The 20,495-nt window shown below is 41.3% G+C and overlaps 1 protein-coding gene across 10 annotated transcripts in view; it reads right to left on the reverse strand.

Annotated features, from left to right (window-relative positions):
• Positions 1-20,495, reverse strand: part of LOC103565117 (zinc finger protein 501) — a 74,287-nt gene that overhangs the window by 8,505 nt on the left and 45,287 nt on the right. Inside the window, exons 1-4 of one of the 10 annotated variants that reach the window (XM_070575670.1) lie at positions 11,937-12,035; positions 9,844-9,932; positions 6,969-7,082; positions 1,335-6,424 (exon numbers count right to left, since the gene is read on the reverse strand). In XM_070575670.1, coding sequence (XP_070431771.1) covers positions 4,851-6,424; positions 6,969-7,023 — 1,629 coding nt within the window. In that variant the 5' untranslated portion in view covers positions 7,024-7,082; positions 9,844-9,932; positions 11,937-12,035 and the 3' untranslated portion in view covers positions 1,335-4,850. Of the gene's footprint in view, positions 1-1,334; positions 6,425-6,968; positions 7,083-9,843; positions 9,933-11,704; positions 12,059-20,495 lie in introns of those variants that run through there. The other 9 variants (XR_011527018.1, XM_070575669.1, XM_070575671.1 and 6 more) reach the window with 9 other exon arrangements.

The raw sequence follows: 20,495 nt of genomic DNA on the forward strand, positions 1-20,495 counted from the left end.
ACTGTCACCTCACATACCAGGGAACAAAAATGTAGAGCTTGCCTTACTTTTTACCAGGTGTCACATTCTCAGCACCTCTTTGGAAGCAGGTAGCAAGTTCTTCTCCCTAGCCCTAACATCTCATAGGCCAGACAGCCTAGGCCTAATCATTTTTTCCCCTTTTAGGCTTCAAAGGATCTCTAAATTTGCAGGCTTTGCTGTGTGGAAACTAACCCTGGAGGGGGTACCCTAGGCAGAGCAGGCTACTAGAAACAGGAAACTGGCACTTAACAGCAGTTTGGGCTGAGCTTCTTTCACTGACAGGTGGAAAATGGATGGGAAGGTTGGACACCAAAAACATTCCACAAAACTACAATGACGTTAGCCTTGCTGTGGCCAGTAGCTAAAGGGGAGTAAACCTGAAACTACCTGGGGTCAAGGCTAGATTTCTCCATTATGTAGGAAGGCAGGTCAAAATGCAAAATCAACTTATTCTTCACCCTCACTTACGCACAGGAAGGTCTGATTCTGAGGGCCAAAAAGCTTCTTGACCTACAGTGAGCTCCTCCCGTCCTCAGGATTAGGGCAAGGTTGGAGCCACAAGTGGTCAATATACTTGTGTCTTATAAGACAAAAATAATGAGCCATCATGGAGCAGAGGTACAACCAATAAAGAGAAATCTGAAGGAAAAGAGAGAAAGGACACCAGAGTTTCACTTTCATCTGACACTTACTAGTGTGTGACCTTGGGCAAGTCCAACCACCTTTCTGTTTTCTCTTTTGTTGCTTTGAGGATCTGATATAGCCTCATCCCATGTCCTTCTTAAGTCACAAATTTAATTTCAGCACTCTGAGAATAAGCAATACATTCCAGTTCTTTCTCATTCTAGGGCCTGAGGAAAGCCACAAGCTCAGGGAGTGCTTCCACATTGGGATTTCTAAGCTCAACTGCTCTCCTGCCAGGCCAGCATCACTGTTCAGTTCTTGCCTATCTTATATAATGGCCAGTCCTGTTGATATAGCTCTGCATCTACAGCTGCATGTAATTCTCTCTTCCTGTTGACCCTGACATCAACATATCTGAAAGCACTTTGTTAAACTGTGATAGGATATTTAAATGCCTAATTTCTAAGAAAATATATTTTTCTTTGCTACAAAATGTTACTTTTTCTTATGGGATCCTCTGCTTAATAGAACCACCATACACTATGTATCTTGAGGAAAAGTTCAGAATTCTTGCTCCTGGCAAACACTTCATGGTCACACTCACGTACTCACTATACCTCCTTTCTGCTGGTAACTGTGGACCTAAGTCACAACCTGTAGGTTGGCATAAAGAAACGTCCAACTCAATATTTTAGTTGAGCTCAACAAATATTTACTGAGCACCTTCTAAGTGCCAAAGACTGTGGACACAAACGTGAATAAATATCACATGGCCCCTGCCCTGATGGAGCTGACAGATCAGTGAGAAGAGAAAGATTTGCAAACAAGCCATTACAATGTAACATGATAAATAAAATGATGAAGACACAAAACACAGAAACAGTTAAAAATAAGTGAGGTGAGAGACAGCTTTAAGGTGATGTTACCTGAGCACATTCCTAAGTGACAAATGGGATCTTTCCAGGCAAGCAGAAGCAAGAAAGGGAATTGAGGCAATAGGAACAGTATGTGCAGAGATGCCAAAGCAGAGTCCAGGGATGATGTAGAACGAGAGGAATCTGCACTACGGCAATGTAGGCATGCGCCAGATGAGGGGTCTCCGATGCCACCTTAGGAGGCCAGGACTGGGGCTGGCCCTGTGGCCAAGTGGTTAAGTTCACGTGCTCCGCTTCGGAAGCCCAGGGTTTCACCGGTTTGGATCCTGGGCATGGACATGGCACTGCTCATCATGAGGTGGCATCCCACCTGCCACAACTAAAAAAATACATATACAACTATGTACCGGAAAAATAAAATCTTAAAATAAAAAAGAGACTAGGACTTCATTCTGAGAGAGAACAACAGAGCTCCTACAGTTATGTCTTGCAAAGACCATTCAGAAGAAATGTGAAAGATGGCTTATTGGGGCAAGAAACTTGAAGACTGGTGAGGAAAATTAAAAAATAGTCTAGGAAATAAAATGGGGAGCTGGACTATAGAAATAACAGTGAAGATGGCTTCCAGATTTAGGAGATAATGTCAACCGGATATAATGGTTCACTACACATGAAGACTGAATAAGAGGGAAGACTGAGGAAGAGGGCAATTCCTAGGTTTGGGGCCAAGCTGGAGTGACTAGGCAGATGGTGGGCCAGCAACTGAGAGAAAATCAGGAAGCGTGAGTGTGAGAACATGGGATGAGGGCAGTGGGAAGACGACTTCCTTTCCTACTTATTTCTCCAGGAAGTGAAAATGGTACCAGACTCTTAGCCTGATGATTAAAAACTCAGAGTTGTGTTCATTCCATTTTAGGAAATCTTTCTAACAAGAACTTAGATATCTTTCACCCCTAAGGGTTTCCCATTTCTTCCTCAGGAAGACTCTCCCTATCCTCTCTAATCTCCACTCAGGACTCCAGATAGCAGTGTATAAATATTACAGGCATACCTTGTTTTAGTGCGCTTCGCAGATTTGTTTTTTACAAGACCCTCCACCAGCAAAAAGATTATGACTCCCTGGCAGCTCAGATGATGGTCAGCATTTTTTAGCAATAAAGTACTTTTTAATTAAGGCACATACATTGTTTTTTAGACATAATACTATTGCACACTTAATAGACTACAGTGTAGTGTAAACATAGCTTTTATACACACTGGGAAACCAAAAAATTTCTGCGACTCGCTTTATTGCAATATTCGCTTTATTGCGGTGCTCTGGAACCAAACCCGCAATACCTCCAAGGTATGCCTGTATCTAATTACCTACAGATCAGGAAGTTCCTAAAGTTTTTGGTGAGCAAAGCTTGATTAAAATATATTAATTCAACTAGTAAATATTTAATGAACATTTACTATGTGCCAGCAATGAATTCTATGATGTAATTTCTCACTTGGAAAGTATAAACACATTGATAGTTGCTTTCTGTAGACTGTTTTTCCATGAGCATAAAATATAAAGTTTTCATAGCATTATTTTTGCCCATACGGTATTAATTTACTCAATTATGAAATGCCCTGTGCAAAGGTTTGAGAATATAATGTTCACAGCTGGAGAGGCTAAAGTGTAGGATATTTCTGCCACATTCCCATTAATGGTTAACTAATGACCCAAAGCAATGCTGACAAGATAATTGCTCTGGAAAAAAATCAATGCCGAGTTCCAAATAACCAACCATTCCAGAAGCAACTTACTTGTGTTGTTTTTAATAGTTGTATTTTAAAAACTGTGTGAGCTTGAGTATAAAAACTATTTCAAATATCAAAGGCTATCCTCAATTACTCTTCTAGACTGAATCTCTGGGTAGCAATTAAAAACATGAAAAGGAGTAGAGGAATAAAGGGGAAAACATGCCCTTTCTCTCGAAAGAATAAAATACCATCAAAGTCAGTAGAAAACCATGCCATGTGGATTTTCAGGGATTTGAAGAAGAGGTGATTCTCTACAACTCTTTCCAAATTCATCCCATGAGAAGTGTTTCCCTACATACGCCTAGCCTGCAGGGAAGGGTAAATATCCAGGAACAAGACAGTCCCAATAAAAACAGACACATCTGAGATCTAAGGAATCTATGGTTATAGCCACCAATGGCATCATTACATGAAACCTAGCATTCCCCACTACAGTGATCAACTCTCTCTTAAGGACTGGTCCAGCAGCCCCCACCTCCAGCCAACCTGCACAGCTGTCTTTCCTCATCACTAATACTCTCTCCTTCTTAAAGGCCAAAAAATCAAGTCTCACTTTTTTTTGGACACTGTTAACCTTATGGGTTCTTCTCCTCTGGTCCCCACAAACCAGTGGCCCAGCCAAACTTACAAGAGACAAGTGTACCCCTTATCCAGGGCAGGGATATGTGGTGGCCTGATCAGTCACACACAGGCTTCCTGTTCTGAGGCCTCTCATCACCAGCAGCCTAGCACAGACCATTTCCCTCCAGGTAAGCCAATATGCCTCTGGGACAGAGCTTGGGCATTCCTCTCCTTGGCCCTCTGAGTAAATCTGATGCCCCTCCCACAAACTGGCATCATTCAAAAGAGGTCTCTCTTGACCTGCTACCTTCCTAGCCCCAAGTCACCTTCCAGCTTGAAAGGATCAGGAGAGATCTCCCTCACATAAAACCCTTCTTCACCAACATCTGTACAGATCAGTCCACTTCTTGTCACATATACCCTTATTTGGTGAATGGGTGGATTCCTTGTTTGTCATGTGCTTCTGTCTCTCTGTCATGGGACCACTTCCATAGATGGGCAGTCTCTTCCACAGCAGCATGGTCAGAGCTGCCTGAGACATCTGGAGGCTAGTAGCACTACCTCAGAACTGCTGCTGCTTTCATAATGACAATCAGTGTTTGGAAAGCACCTAAGCCTACTGGCCAGTGAAGACAGATGACAAGTTGAGAAGCTGGGGCAGGGGTGTACTAAGGAGAAAACAAGTGCTAACAACAAATGGCACCTCAAGGTATGAGTCACACGGGGACAGAGGAGTGGCAAGCAGCAAGAATTTATGTGAAAAGCAGGATCTTCCTTTCTACCCTGTATTCTCAGATGCCCACCTGCAGGAGGCTCTGCCTTCTTCAAGCTTCCTCCTCCATTTCTGGAAATACTCTTCGGAGTGCAGTAGCCAAGCCTCCTTCGTCTTTCCCTCCAGGAACTCTACTTGCCCCTCTCCCTGCAGCCAGATTCCTAGTCACTCTTCCCAGAGAAACTGTCATCACCTAAATGCCAGGTTTATTCACCACTGTGAAGTTTCTGATGTCTGAAAAGGACTGAACTATGTCTGAAGAACTTTCCACATTCAATGCATTCATAAGGCTTCTCACCAGTGTGAATCCTGTAATGTTCACTAAGGTGTGCATACTTGCGGAAGGTTTTCTCACACTCACTACATTTATAGAGCTTCTCACCAGTGTGAGTTCTATGATGTTCAGTGAGAGATGAGCTATGAGCAAAGGCTTTCCCACACTCTTTACATTTATAGGGCTTCTCTCCAGTATGAATTCTCATATGCTGAGTGAGGCAGGTATTCTGATTAAAGCCCTTCCCACATTCAGTGCATTTATAGGGTTTTTCTCCAGTGTGACTTCTCTGATGCCGAATAAGGCAAATGCTCTGAATGAAGGCTTTGCCACATTCACTGCATTTGTAGGGTCTCTCCCCTGTATGAATTCTCTGATGCTTAGTGAGGGGAGTGCTCTGAGTAAAAGCTTTGCCACATTCCTTACATTTATAGGGTTTCTCTCCAGTATGAATTCGCTGGTGTTTAATAAGGGATGGGCTCTGACAAAAAGCCTTGCCACATTCCTTACATTTATAGGGTTTCTCTCCAGTATGAATTCTCTGATGCTGAGAGAGGTTTGCCTTTGTTTGGAAAGTTTTCCCACATTCATCACATTTATGGGGTTTTTCCCCAGAGTGGATTCTCTGATGCTGTGTAAGATTTGAGTGTTTGCGAAAAGAAGAGCCACATTCATTGCATAAGTAAGGTTTCTCACCAGTGTGAATCCTCTGATGATGAATGAGGTGTGTGTTCTGATTGAATGCCTTCCCACATCTATTACATTTATAAGGTTTCTCTCCAGTGTGAATCCTCTGATGTTCAGTGAGATGTGAATGATTGCGGAAGGAATTCCCACACTCATTACATTTATAAGGTTTCTCTCCAGTGTGGATTCTCTGATGCTGAGTGAGAAACGATCGACATCGAAATGTTTTCCCACATTGCTCACATCCATATGGTTTCACTCCAGTGTGAATTCTTAGATGTTGAACAAGGAATGAACTACGACTAAAGGCTTTCCCACATTCCTCACATGCATAGGGTCTCTCCCCAGTATGAGTTCTCTGATGTTGGGTAAGAGATGAGCTCTGAGTAAAAGTTTTTCCACATTTGTTACATTTCCAAGACTTTTTCTGTGTGGAAAGGGCTGGACATTTACCCTGGTCTGAAATCTCATTGGTGTGTATGCTACTTGTCTCCCACTGATGTAAGCTCTCTTCTGTAGAAACCCTGAGATGTTTAACAAGGCTTGAGGTCAAAAGCAAGCTTTTTTCAAAATGATATTCTTGGCTAAACATCTCAGGAGGTGCTTCTTTGTGGATGAAAGTTATTCCCCCAAAACCTCCTTCCTGGAAAAGGCCTGGCCCAGGAAACTCTCGGGGAGGGTTTCCCTTCATGCTCTCACATCCATATGTTTCTTCGAATGCAGAATCCTGGTATTCATCCTCTTGGAGTCTCTTTGCTACCATCCCTGGTGAATCAATTACAGAGACATCCTGCTCTGAAGTAGTCTTGTTCACCCAACCTGAAAGAAACCATCAGAATGAATACCTCTTGCAGAGGGTGGAGTGGAGGCCCCTGACATTCTGGGACATAACTTTGACAGGTCTCAGTAATGGCCAATGAGTAAGGACCAATAAAAGCAAGTGGGGCAAGTAACTCAAAGTTGCAAATGGTGGAAGAGATCTGCACCAGGGTAAGGTGATCACCATGGAGGAACTCCACAGAAAGGGCAGCTACAGACACCCAGGGAGTGAGAGAACCAGAGATAATGAAGATAAAGGGAAAACAACAAAAAACAAAAACAGGCTAATGATTATGGCAAGACAGGAAACATGATGGTTTATATTCAAAGAATAGATGGTGGGAAAATGTAAAAGGGCAAATGCCAGAAATGAGAGAGATAAAATGAGTACTGGTGAAAAGCTGGCACCAAGAGATGCTCACCCATGTCTGCCCCCAACACTCCTAGAAGAGAAGGTAATTCTATCTCCTGAGCCTTGTTCAGTTTTCTTGGAAAATTCCAAAGCCCTGCTGTTTCTCCCACTGGTTGTCCCCTGCTCACTCACCTGGACAAATCTCTCTTCCAATCTCTCTCTCTTCAGCTCCATGCATATTCAACATCCACAAATCTTCTCTTTGCTTTGATTGTAAAACACTTCAAGGGTGGAAAACTGGGAGCCCTGCTCACAGGGGAAAAAAGGTGGGGGAGGGGATATCACTATCCCAGTAAACAGAAAAATGAGCAAGAGCTGTTGCCTAAGGACATTAGCTAATAGCTCACATAAAACCCGTCAGGAGAGTAATGTGACTGCATCAGCAAGAACCAGGGTTGGCTTCCAGTCTTCTAAGTTCACAAACTCCATTTGTCAGCTGGCCAAAAAGTGACAGCCAGACAGACTGACATACTAGCAAACACCCAAGTGCTTGATAAGTACATCAGACTGTTATTTATAATGATAAAGATAACTATGAAGTGGACAAAAATATTCATGTCAATTAGTGCACTCTGTCCGTTATACAATAGTCTATATGAACAGTCAATGACTATAGTCAGAAGCTGCATGGGGAAATGACCTCACAACAAGGCTAATGCATTAAATCTGATCCACGCACCTCCACTATATGCCAAGGAGCTGAATGGTAGCTATGAAACTCTATTTGATACAACCTAGAGACACACTGATTGTCCCTTCTTCTAGATGTCATATCAATTAAACAGTTTTTCTTCAGGCACAGCTCAATATAAGACTGTAGGCTGCAGTTTAAAAAAAACAACACTTTGTGAAATAATTTTTGACTTACAAAAGATTTGCAAAAATAGCACAGAGAGTTTCTGGTGTTTGGAATGTCAAAATCACAACTGTTCATCCAAAAATATCTCTCCATATAATCCTGAAGTGAGAAGTAGAATTGGCAGCATTATTTCAAGGAAACAAAGACAGAGAGATGGTTTTACCATAATCAAGAGCTTAGGAGGCAGGAAAGAATAGGATGAATCTGCTGAAGTACATAACAAGGCTGGTCCTGATCAAGGTCTGTGCCTCTGTGTTGAGTTTTAAAGGTTTAAGAGGATCCTGTCTGGGATTTCCTAATCCTCTTCCTTAGGAGGAGCATAAAGGGGACCCACTGCGCAATCCTACAGCGACTCATGAGGTACAGTGCGGTTTGGGTATAATCAGAGGTAGACAGTGGAGAAAAAGTCAGACATGCCCCTACCTGCCCAGAGCTTACAGCACAGCTAGGCAAAGACACTAAACCAGTAATTACAAATATGCAAATTACAAAAGTAGAAATATGGGGTGCTATGGGATGTAGAGCAGAGGGGACCTAATCTAGTCTGAGAAAGAAAGCCTTTCTGAAAGAGATAAATAGGAATTAGATAAAGAGGGAAAAGAATGTATCAGAGAAATAAAACAGAATATACAAAATGAATCAAGCCCAATACTTTGGAAAAATAAAAGAGATCCAGTATCACAAAGTATTAAGCATATTAATTAAGCATATAAGATATGAAACTTGAGGCAAGCAAAGGCCAGATCAAATATAATCCTGCAAATCATTTTAGGGAATTTACCCTAAAGCGAGCAGAAAGCCATAAAAGGGGTTTGGAAAAAAAAAGTGACATGATTAGATCTGCTGTTTAAAAAAAAAAAAAAAAAAAAAATCCTTCTGTCCAACGTGTAGAGAAAAAGTTTGCAGAAGGGGTAGAAGGTGGGGAGCCAAAGTATAGGGTGGAAGACCCCTTGGTAGGTTGTTTCAGCAGTCCACTAAGGCGACTGGACCACCTAAGAGACAGAGTCCACAGGATTGGACGAATTTTGGGGCAGGTATAAGGGACAGGGAGAAGTCAAGGATGATTTGCCGGTTTTTGGCTTGAATGACAACAGTGACCTTTACTGAGTGTGGGAACACAGGTTTGGGGAGGAAGAAGATACATTTAGTTTTGAAATACCCACAAAGAAAGTAGGCATAAGGATCTGGAATAGAGGAGAGAGGTGTGGGCTGAAAACTTACAGAGTTTTTGTCATAAAGGGAGTAAGTGCAATCTTGGGAGTAACAGATAAAATCATCACAGGAGTGTGGCTAGGAAAACCTCAACAGTGAGTTTACACATTTAAAAGGAAGTTTAACTCTGGATTTTGATTTCAGAGATTCCTAATACCATTAGAGAAATAAATAGAAGAATTGAATATGTAATAAAGTTTGCATTTCTAATCATAAAAATTTGATTATTCATAAATCATGTTGGAACTGTTGCTTAAATACCTGGAAAAAAACACTTAGTGAGATTCCTACTTCACACCACATACCAAAATAGATCTAAACTGATTAAAAGGTTAAATGTAAAAATATGAAACCACATAATAAAATACTGACAAATGATTGCTTTTAAGGTTAGGAAAGACTTTTAAGCATTATGCAAAAAAGCACAAACTACAAAGGACAAAACTGCATAACTTTGGCCACGGAAAAGCAATAGTCTCTACATCCAAAATACAAGTAAAATTCAAAGAGAATCTAGGAAAAGTATTTTTGATCTATACATCAAGGAGTAGACAGATCTAATAGATAAAAGACTTCTCATTAATGAGTGAGGAAAAAAGATGCATTGACAGAAAAATGGGGAGTATAACAAATACACCAAGAATTATGAAAGGCCAATAAATACATCAAAGCAAAATTCCGTCTTGGTGGTAATCAAAGAAATGGAAACTGAAAGAATGAAAAATCAATTTTTATACCAAATTGGAAATTTTCTTTTTAATGCTGAAACTCAAGACTGGCAAAGGTGCAGGGAAAGAGAGCTTCTCATACGCCACCAGTGCGAATGGAAACTGGTACCATCTTCCTAGTGTGCTGATAAGCATTCAATAAACAGAAACTATTATGAATACACAGATATACACAAAACACATACACACAAAAAGGACAGGCGAATACCTGCCAAAATGTTCACACACTGATCTCCAGGTCATTTAACAGGGTTACTTTACTTTGTCCTCTATACTCTTCTGTGTATTTCATTTTCCCTACAATAAACATATATTACTTTTATAGTCACAGAAAGTTACTTAAAAAATGACAGATCTCACTCACAGGTTTCAACACCCCAAAAAAAAAACCAGAAACAAAAACGACAAATGCCAGACCCAATGGACACGGTATTGGCCTTCCATTCAGAGTAAGATTAAAGTGAACTGGATTGGGAGTCAGGAGACTGCTCTGTCATAGCCCGGGTGAGTGGGCCTACATGACAGGCTATTTATCTGAAAAACATGACAATTTAGATAATATCCATGAGTCCTTCCAGCTCTAACATTCTGTGAATACTTGACTAAATGAGTTAATTCACATAAAGCATTTATAAGGATATCTGCCATGGGGTATGCACTCAACAGGGATTAGGCATTATTATTATGTTTGCTATTAAAACCTATGGAGAAGAAAATACATCTTGGTGACAACCACTCTCCTCTAACTGTGGATCACCTGAGTTGTTGGCAGTTTGTTCATGTCAAGCTGCAAACTTTTTCTGTAAATATTCTGAAAGTAAATATTTTATGTATTGTGGGCTAAACGAGCTATATGTTCTCTCTCCCTCTTTCTGTCATAAATATTCAATTTTGCCTTTGTAGTTTGAAAACAGAACTAGACAACATGTAAATGAATGAGCTTGGCTGTATTTCAGTAAACTTTTTTGACAAAAGCAGGTGGTAGACCAAATTTGGCCCTTGGGCCATAGTTTGCTGAGCCTCTGGTCTCTAAGTTTCCCAGAAAGGAAGGTACAGGTGCTTCCACAAATGCCTAGTGTGGAATAATCTGATTGCTAGTGATTTTAAGATGCTAAAAGGATCTGTGTGAATACAGATTTGAGGGAGATTGGTATTATTTGGGGAGTGAAGGGTAAAAGGAAAGAAGCTTTTAATAGCTTCATCCTGTTAAAAGTAACAGGGAGATGGCTTCCTCCTCCTACCTTGTAAGCTTTCTCCTGGTCGCCAGCAACTTACTCCTCAATAATTAGCTGAAGGATTCTGGACAAGCCAGGGGAGGTTTTTCAAGAATTTGAAATCACAGTTCCTTTAACAAGACCACACGTAAACGTACTCCTCTCTGAAGCCCTTCTTAGATTTGTTGGTTGGCCAAAAGCAACATACTCATCCAGGCTGCAGCAGCACACTACATCTATCTCTTCTGCAGCTTTGGGTCAGTCAATTAGTAGCACTGTGTCCTTGGACAAGTCATCTATTCCCGCTACACCTCAATTTTCTCATTAAAAACTACAGATAATACGTTGTTGTGAAGATTAAATAAATTAGCACAACTGCTTCGAATAGATGTAGTTTAAAATATTATCACACCTGCTCGCATATGTATCTTCCGGCACTAGGAAGCATCTTCCCATGCGGCAGGTTTCAACGTCACTCATTCTGTAGCCTCGCCCCTGAACTGTGTGGTAGTTGGCAAGTGATGGATAGTAAAATCTTTTTGGAAGACATTAACGTTTGCCTATGTGCTATCACATGCATGCTGTCAACTGAGCCTCATAAAGAAAGACGGAGACTACAAGACAGTCCAACTTTAGAAATCAAGAAACAGCCTCTGTATCCTCGGGAATTATAACCCTGGTCTTGAGACTCCCCACCTAGGGCGCTTTACACTATTTGCCGCCTCCTGTTACGACGGTCCCTAAAATAGCTTCTGAGCTGCAGGACCGATGGAGGGAAGTAGCTGGTAACCAGACCGAGAACTCTGAGCCCGGGATTTCATTTCCGAACACGGGTCCTAGCTCTTGATAGTTTACCCATCACTCAAGCATCATGCATTCGTTCATTCACTCCACCGTCTTCTCAGGCGTCTCCTCTCCTCCATGCCAGGCCTTGCGCGGGGTCAGGCGAGCGCAGTGCTGAGGCCGCCGGGAGTGCCGGGCCGCAAGCGCAGGCAGCAATCCGGCGGAGAGCGAGCTTCCGGCCCACCGGCCAGCCCATGCGAGCCCGGAGCGGCTCCTTTCCCCTCCCCGGGGCCCGCCCGCTCACCGTGAGGTCCGGGGATTTCCCGCGGGGCGGCGACTTCAGTCCCTGAAATGCACGGAAGCCAGGGCACGGCTTGCCCGCCGGGGCCGGAAGAGCAGTGGCGCCACCGGTAGTGCGTCACCAGCGGCTCCGCGCACCTGTCTCGCGCATCCCTCGGCTCTTCTCTAGGAAGCAGGAGGAGCATCTCGATGGAGGCCTCCAAGCAGGCGTTTGGGGCCTAGTTTTCCCCAAACGTAGACCCGTTCCTGAGGTCCCACTAAAGACTACGTTAGTCCGGAACACACTGATATCTCATCCCTCAGGAAAACTGTAGATGGGGGCGTTAGGGTTGGAAACAGTGCTGGGTAGGAGTCAGAATGGGCCATCTCGGGCAAGGCCTGGTATATTCCATCCACTAAGAATAACCCCTGATTGAGAACTTTGAATGCTCCACTATTTAGTTAGAATAATGGACAGATTCTCAATCTAAGCCCCTATAAACTGACCTCAACCAGCAATATCTCTTATTCTGCTATCATATACATTCTCCTCTAACATAACTGAATTCCCATTGGCCCCCTGAAATCTCCTGCCTGTTCCTGACCCTGGATCTTTTATCCAGGATTTGCCCCTCTGGGATATTCTCCCTCCCCTCCACCTACTCTCGCTCACCTTGGCCATTCAAGTCACACTGGTTCTTCAAAACCCAGTGCCAATACTTACTTGACCCCTATGGCTGTTGCCTACACTCTATTATCACCCCTTATGAGTAATTCCACCTCTAGCTGGCCTCCTAAATACACGTGTCCACTTTTATATATTATTATATAATATATAATTTATATATTATATATTTTATATATTATATATTATATATAAAAATTATATATTTATATTTTATATATTATTATTATATATTATTTAATATATTTTATATATTATTATTATATAATATAATAATATATTATTATATATTATTATTATATATATTATATATATATTATATATTATATTTTATATACACAGGTAACATTCCATCCAAGGGTAACTACGAAGGACCCAGTTCATCTCTATATGCCTCTATCCGGTTAATGTGGAGCTATTATTTACCATTATATCCCAGTGTTGAGCAGTGTCTGGCAGAGAAAGTATTCAATAAATACTTGTTGAATCCATTAATCAGATACAAAGAGAAAGATCAGATTATTTGCATTTTTGAGAAACTGAAAAATGCAAATATCATAGACCAAATCCAGAAAACAAGCTCTCTGCAGGTCCAAAAGGAAGGACCATCTAGCTGGCATATTCCCGTCTATAACCTCAGTCTATACAACTCCTGTCTGCCTCAGCAGAGCGTAAGCTTTATGAAGGCAGCGACTTTCTCTCCCTTATTCACACTATAACAATATCTAGAACAGTGGCTGACATATAGTAGGCACTCAATAGATTTTTGGTGAATGACTGAATAAACTACCAGAATCAGAATTCTTTCTTGAGCTGAGGAACTCCAATTTCATTACTGATACTGATCCATCTAGAGTCTCATCTCTAAATAGAAATAGACCACTAAAAATCATGGAACTTTTGAGGAACATCAAGACTATGAGAGGGAGAGTTTCAAATTCAGTCATCTTGTGGCAGATACTTCCAGAGTCATAGGCGATACGAGCTGGTAACAGTTTATGTTCCAATAAGTTACATGAAGTAGTTACTCCACATAGATGTATATTGCTTATATAAGAGAGAAAAAAGTACTGAAAAGTCATCTTTCTTCCCCCAGATTACCTAAAGTACACACTTTACAGAGATGAATGTTACTTCCCTTTGGGAAATAGAAACTCCTGGAAAATCATGTTTAACCCCTCCCCCCCAAAGAGATTACATGAAGTATATGCCACAAAGATGTCAGTAGGTTTTCTATGCAAGATGCAACTTTGTTTACCCAATATGCATTTCTCCCTTTCTGACACTCTGTGCCTGTTTTACAGACAAGGAAAACAGGCTTGGAAAAATTGACTCAACCAATATCACACAGATTGTACCTTAAAGAATCAGGCCAGAAGGCCAGACCTTTGAACTTCAAACCCAGTGCCCTTTGTAGGCTACAACAGACCATTTCCCTTCCCTTCCCGTCATTTCAATTGTCCTTGTCTAGATTTTCTCTTTTTTCCTTACACTATCTCTAAGGGGGCCAGAACTACATACATGAATTTCGGATCCAGTGATTACCATTTTAGCAAGGGTATAATGACAAACACTACAAGTTGCCCATGAAATATCCATTCGCCTCATCCCCCTTACGCACCAAACCAAACTTCTGTTCAACGTGGCACTGTGCCCAGATTTCTCAAGTTCCCCTGCACTTACTGCTGGCCATATGACACAGTTCTGGCCTAAGAGATAAAAATGGAAGGCTTATGAGTGGAGCTTCCAGGAACACTGCTGTTTTCCTAATTAAAAAGAACAGACTCACTTGGAAAATGTTTTTCGTCCTTTGCACTCCTTCCATCTTGGAAGAGTTATGAGCAGCAGATGATGCAGATGATGCAGCAGCCATCTTGTCACCATGAGGTGCAAGTATAATGATGCTACCCACATTATAAGAATGGCATGACTAGAATAAAGAAGGATCTTGGTTTTTGAGTTACTACACCAGCCCTGGACTGCCCACCCTGGACACTGTACTAAGTGATAAAAAAGAAAAATTAGGGGCTGGCCCCGTGGCCGACTGGTTAAGTTTGTGTGCTCTGCTGCGGCAGCCCTGTGTTTCACCAGTTCGAATCCTGGGTGCGGACATGGTACCGCTCATCAAGCCATGCTGAGGCGGCATCCCACATGCCACAACTAGAAGGACCCACAACTAAGAATATACAACTATGTACCAGGAGGCTTTGGAGAGAGAAAGGAGAAATAAAATCTTTAAAAAAAAATAGAAAAGAAAAATTAATCTCTTTTGGACCATCTACCATAGTTGGGTGGTTTAATATGCGGTCAAATGCCTTCCCAACTGATTCACTTCCCCAAAGGAGATTATATGAAAAAGTATAGTCTACAGACCTGGAAGTTTTATCGCTAGGGAAGATAAAACTAATAGTAATTCAGCTTTTCAATCCAGATTTCCAGATTACAGGAAATATACAGTCCACAGAGGTGAATTTCCCCTCATTGCTAGATGCAATTATTGGAAACCAAGGGTTTTTTTTTTTTAATCAAAGCACATTATATGAAGAACACACTGTTTAGAAATGTATATATTATTCATGTTAGTAGATACCCTTGCTAGTAACTCAGCTCTCCTTCCCAAGTAGACAACATAGAATACACAGTCAGTGCAAGATTTAGAGGATCTTTTGAGGCACTAAAAATTAAAAAATATGATGAGTCACCCAAACCTCAACACAAAATTAAAAAATAATAACCATAAATTTAAGGAATTCAATCAAGTTTTGAATTTTCTCCCACTTCAATGCTTTTATTTTTTTTGGCGAGGAAGATTGATCCTGAGCTAACATCTGTGCCAATCTTCCTCTACTTTATGTGTGGGATGCCACCACAGCATGGCTTGATAAGTGGTGCATAGGTCTGCGCCCAAGATCTGAACCTGCAGACCCTGGGCCCCCAAAGCAGAGCATGCAAACTTAACCACCATGCCCCAGGCTGGCCCCTCAATGCATTTTTTTGAAATATTAAATTCTTTTAAATTTTTTTCTTTTTCTTTGGGTTCCTCCTTTGCTTATAGCCTAAATACATGCTTAATCTAACTTTTGGGTAATTGAGCGTTGTTAACAATGCACAGAAAAAATGATTGCTTCTCTGAGTGAAATATAATTCTTGATAGTTCAGCATTCTTTCCAAGAAAGTTTAAGGACTATATATTCCACAAAGATATATGCTGCTTCTCTACATGAGACAGAAATACACCTAACTTTAATTCCCCTCAGCAGGATATGTAAAGAAAACAGGGCACAGAGTTGTAAGTTTCTCTCTGAAAGATGTTAACACACCTTTCTTCTCACATGTATGTGCCCAATACATAATAGTGGATTATTGCTTCTCTCCGTGAATTACAATTGCTGTTAACTCAGGTTTCCCCTCCAAAAAAAATACGTGAAATGTATAATACAGATGTACATGTTCAGTGGCAGCTCATTACATGAAATACACACTGCACAGCATTGCATGTTGCTTCTCTCCTAGAACGGCTGGCAATCCAGCCTGTCACCCAGGGAAGTCCCTAAAACATTTTCCATGTCTGATGCTTTGTTTTTAAGTTGTACTTGCTTATAGGAACTAAGACAGAACATTCCCAGATGGTCAAACTGCAGAACTGGTCCAAACCAGAAAGGTTCAAGATGCTGATGGGGTGCCGTACGCAAAAGGAAACGTGCAAAAGGTGCGGCGTGCAAGAAGGGAAGATCCGTGCATGCCCCCACCCCAAGCGATGATGTGGAGACCGCTCCCCCTTCACATCTCATAAGAACCCTGCTCACCTTCCCTCGGGGAGAAGATATTTTGGAGCATGAGCTCTGCCTCCTCCATTCATTGGTTTCTGCTCTGCTATTCCTAGCCCCATCTTGTTCTATTGGCGAGAGCAGCTCTGGGCAAAAGGACCAACTTGCGGTTGGGCTCAGTGACAAGCCCACTGCTTGTTTTTTTAAATAGTTTTATTGAAACAAGCCATGCCTATTCTCTTACTTTTTGTCTATGGCTGCTGTCACACTACATGACAGAGCTGAGCGGTTGTGACGGAGATCATATGGCTCACAAAATCCAAAATATTTACTGATTCTTTACCAAAAAAGTCTGTTGACCCCTGCTTCAGTGAAATTCAAGTTTTGGTAACTCAGCTAGTCTCCCAAAGCAGGCTCTATGACACACCCCCTGTACGGAAATATATGTTGCTTCCTATGAGATGTCCCTTTAATGGTAGCTTAGTTTTCTTTCTTATATAGAGAAGCAACATAAAGTTTGGTGTAGAGTATATCTGGTAGATATTATTAGGTGTCGAACTCAGCATGCATTTTCTCCCCTTTTACTTGCTATCAAAAGTCTGTTTTGTTTAGGTATCCACCCCTCTTCTATGCAGCCATGGATGTCATGGAAACAGATGCTAACCCAACTCCAAGAGAGTCTCTTGACTCACTGAAGAGTAATACAATTCCCCTTGCCTGTGATTGCCTCCAGAATGGGCATATATCAGTTCGCTTTTGCTCCTTAACACATCACTCCAAAACTTAATGGCCCAGAACAATGAACATTTATTACTTCTCATATCTGTGGGTCATCTAAGTAGTTTTCCTAGTCTGAGCTGCCCCTGGTGGGTTGTTTGGGAGGGCCTCATCTGCACGCCTTGAGGCCTGGTAGGCTGATAGGTGGAGGGGGGCTCTCATCTGGGATGGCTTGTCTCTGCTCCATATGGTCTCTCCTCCTCCAGTAATCCATCCTGGGCCTCTTCGCATGGCACTCTCAGAGTCCCAAAGAGCAGCAAAAGAGGGCAAGCTCCAATGTGCAAACACTTTTTTAAGCCTCTGCTTGCAACAAGTTTGCTAATGTTTCATTGGCCAAAACAACTTACCTGCTGAGCCCAGGTTCAAGGGGGAGAGAAAAACACTCCACCACTTAGTGGGAGGAGCTCAAATCACATTGCAAAGAGGCGTGTGTATGGAGATTGGAAGAGTGTATAGCCCTTTTTGTAATCTATCCAGGACGTACGATCTACTGGGAGCTGGGGGAGAGAAAGGAGGCTCTTGGGAAAGATTTTCAGCATTCTGAGTGAGCTTGCAGAAGCAGTTCTCCCTGCCTGGGGACAAAGTTTTGAGTGGATGTGAGAACCAAAACACTGTAACCATCTTCGTCTGTGCCTGGGGATGAAGCCAGTACTCAGAGGAGGGCAGAATAAGGCATTCAAAGTGAAACAGAGCCGAGCTGCTAGCCTGAGCTGACCCTGAAGCCCACTCCAGCTTTGGTTATCCATTAACCTGAGCCAAAACATTTCCTTACTGATTAAACCATTTTGAGTCGGACTGTCCATTTCTCAAGGCTGAAAACATTCTCTAAACTTTCCATTTGCAATAGCGTTCAGCTAGGAGATAACGCAACGCCGACTGCTGTGTTTCACTGCGGCTGAAGCTGATAAAGAACCATGAACTTTGCTCATCCTCCGGTCAAAGCTATGAATGTCCAGGAACTTTGAGGGACTGCAACATACCAACCTAGACCTTCACCCCCCCTCAGTGAAGATCCTTCCTGACCAATGAACAGTGGGGATTGTCTTAACTAGTCGTGTACGGATTTATGGACTCATTCAGTCCCATCTAGGATGCAAGCTTAATTAGCATAACCACCATGAAGCCCCACTTTTCTAACACAGAAAATCCCTCAGGGCACTAGCCAGAGAATTTCTTAATTGGTGTGTGTCCTTGCCTAGAAAGTAAATAACCTCAGCATTTGCTTGCTTCAGGGGTTAGCAAACCAAGGCCAGCAAGCCAAATCCCAAATCCAGCTCACCAGCTGTTTTGCACTGACCACGACTAAGTATGGTTTTCACATTTTTAAATGGTTGGGGGGAAAACTTAAAAAAAAAAAAAAAGAATAACACGTTGTGACATTTGAAAATTACATAAAACTCAAATTTGTGTCCATAAATAAAGTTTGATTGTAACACAGCCTGTTAATTCAATCATTCCTTTACATAGTGTGATGGCTGCTTTTCTCTACATCAGCAGAACTGAGTCATTGTAACAGATACCATAGGGAGCATTCTCTTTACATTGCATTGCTGCTAGCCCACTCCAAATTGCAGTGAGACCACAACTTCTTGCTCTATTCCAGTCCATTCCATTTCCAATGCAACCTATCATATCAAGACAAGAAACAAGGAATAAAGTGGCTTTGGAATGCCATACTTCTAAGGCATGGTGGAGAGTGTGTGGATTATTATCAAATTAGATGGGAAACATTGCATTTACTATACAACAGCATGATAGCTGTGCAAGAATACAATATATGTTGATATAACCAGACTAAGAATCGTAACAATATTCCCAACTTATGGGAAGACAACATTCAGAAAAGTTAGAAAACTTTAAATGCTGTATCTTATCATGTCAGGATTTTTTCACAAAAATAAAAATGATGCTTCAATCAAAGTAAGCTTCCGAGTGGCTCGTTTATTAGTCAAACAAGGAAAGCTATTTACCTGTGGTGAGTTAATTCAATCATATTTGATTGCAGCAGGCAAAGAAATTAAACTTATTTAAGACTTTAGTTTTAGGGGGAAAATAGTTGCTGAAAGAGTTGAGGACATTGGGAGCAAGATCAATAGTCAATTAAAACACAAGGAAATGACCCAGCAATTCCACTCCTGGGCATCTACCCAGGAGAATTCAAAACATACGTTTGCACAAAAACTTGTACATGAATGTTCATAGTATAATTATTCGTGCATCAATAAGAATGACAATCGCAATAGGTTATCATGTATGTTTAAATGTATGAGTTCATAATGGCATTTAAAAAAGAAAAAATTTAATGTCCATCTGAAGGATCAAACTCATCATTTTGAAAACTGGCAAATACTGACCAAAAAATCATGCATTTATCCTACCCTTCTTATATGAAATGAACCTCAGGGTAACGAAATAGTTGATGAGAGGAAGTTTCCCTTTGTCAAAGAATTCTAGCTAATAAGTGAAGAAGAAAAGAATTATAATATCACCATTTTGCAACTGCTTATGACATATTGAATCTAAGCGGTGATCATCAGTGACTGCTAATATCACAAAAAGAGCTAACCATGCGGTAAACGCCACCTGACGGAAGTTAAAACACTGCCTAAATCTGATCAAGACTTTAGATCTAATTACCAATTGACAGCAAATACAGGGAACAGAAGAATATGTTAAACATCACTTTAGGGGTGCAGCCAACAAAATCCAGGCTGTGGAAAACCCTGCCGGACAAATGACCCAGTTTCTTCAATTAATAAACTGCAAGGAAAAAACTAGGAGAGGGAAGGCTATAGTTTATATGAAAGAGACAGCAAGTAATTGTAATGTATGGACCTTATTTGGACCCTGATTCAAACAAACTAAAAACAACAACAACGAGACAATCAGATAAAAACTTGAATATTTACTAGATTTTTAGATGATAAAAAACATTGTTAAGTAAAAAAATTATTCGTAATAGACAAAAAGTAGAAGAAACCCAATGTCCATCAACTGATAAATAAACAAAATGTGATATGACCATACGATGGAATATTATTCAGCCATGAGAAGGAATGAAGTACTGATTCATGGTACAACATGGAGAAACCGTGGACACATTATGCTAAGTGAAAGAAGCCAGACACAAAAGACAAATATTGTGTGATTCGATTTATACAAAATGTCTAGAATAGGCAAATCTACAGAGACAGAGTAGGTTAGTGGTTGCCCTAGGGCTGTGCAGAGAGGGGAACGGTGAGTAGCTGCTAATGGGTGCAGAGTTTCTTTTCAGGATAATGAAAAGGTTCTGGAATAAGATAGTGGTGATGGTTGCACAACTTTGTGATATACTAACAGTCACTGGGTGAGTTTT

This window comes from Equus przewalskii, chromosome 15 (genome assembly GCF_037783145.1).
Source record: "Equus przewalskii isolate Varuska chromosome 15, EquPr2, whole genome shotgun sequence".
NCBI lineage: Eukaryota > Metazoa > Chordata > Mammalia > Perissodactyla > Equidae > Equus > Equus przewalskii.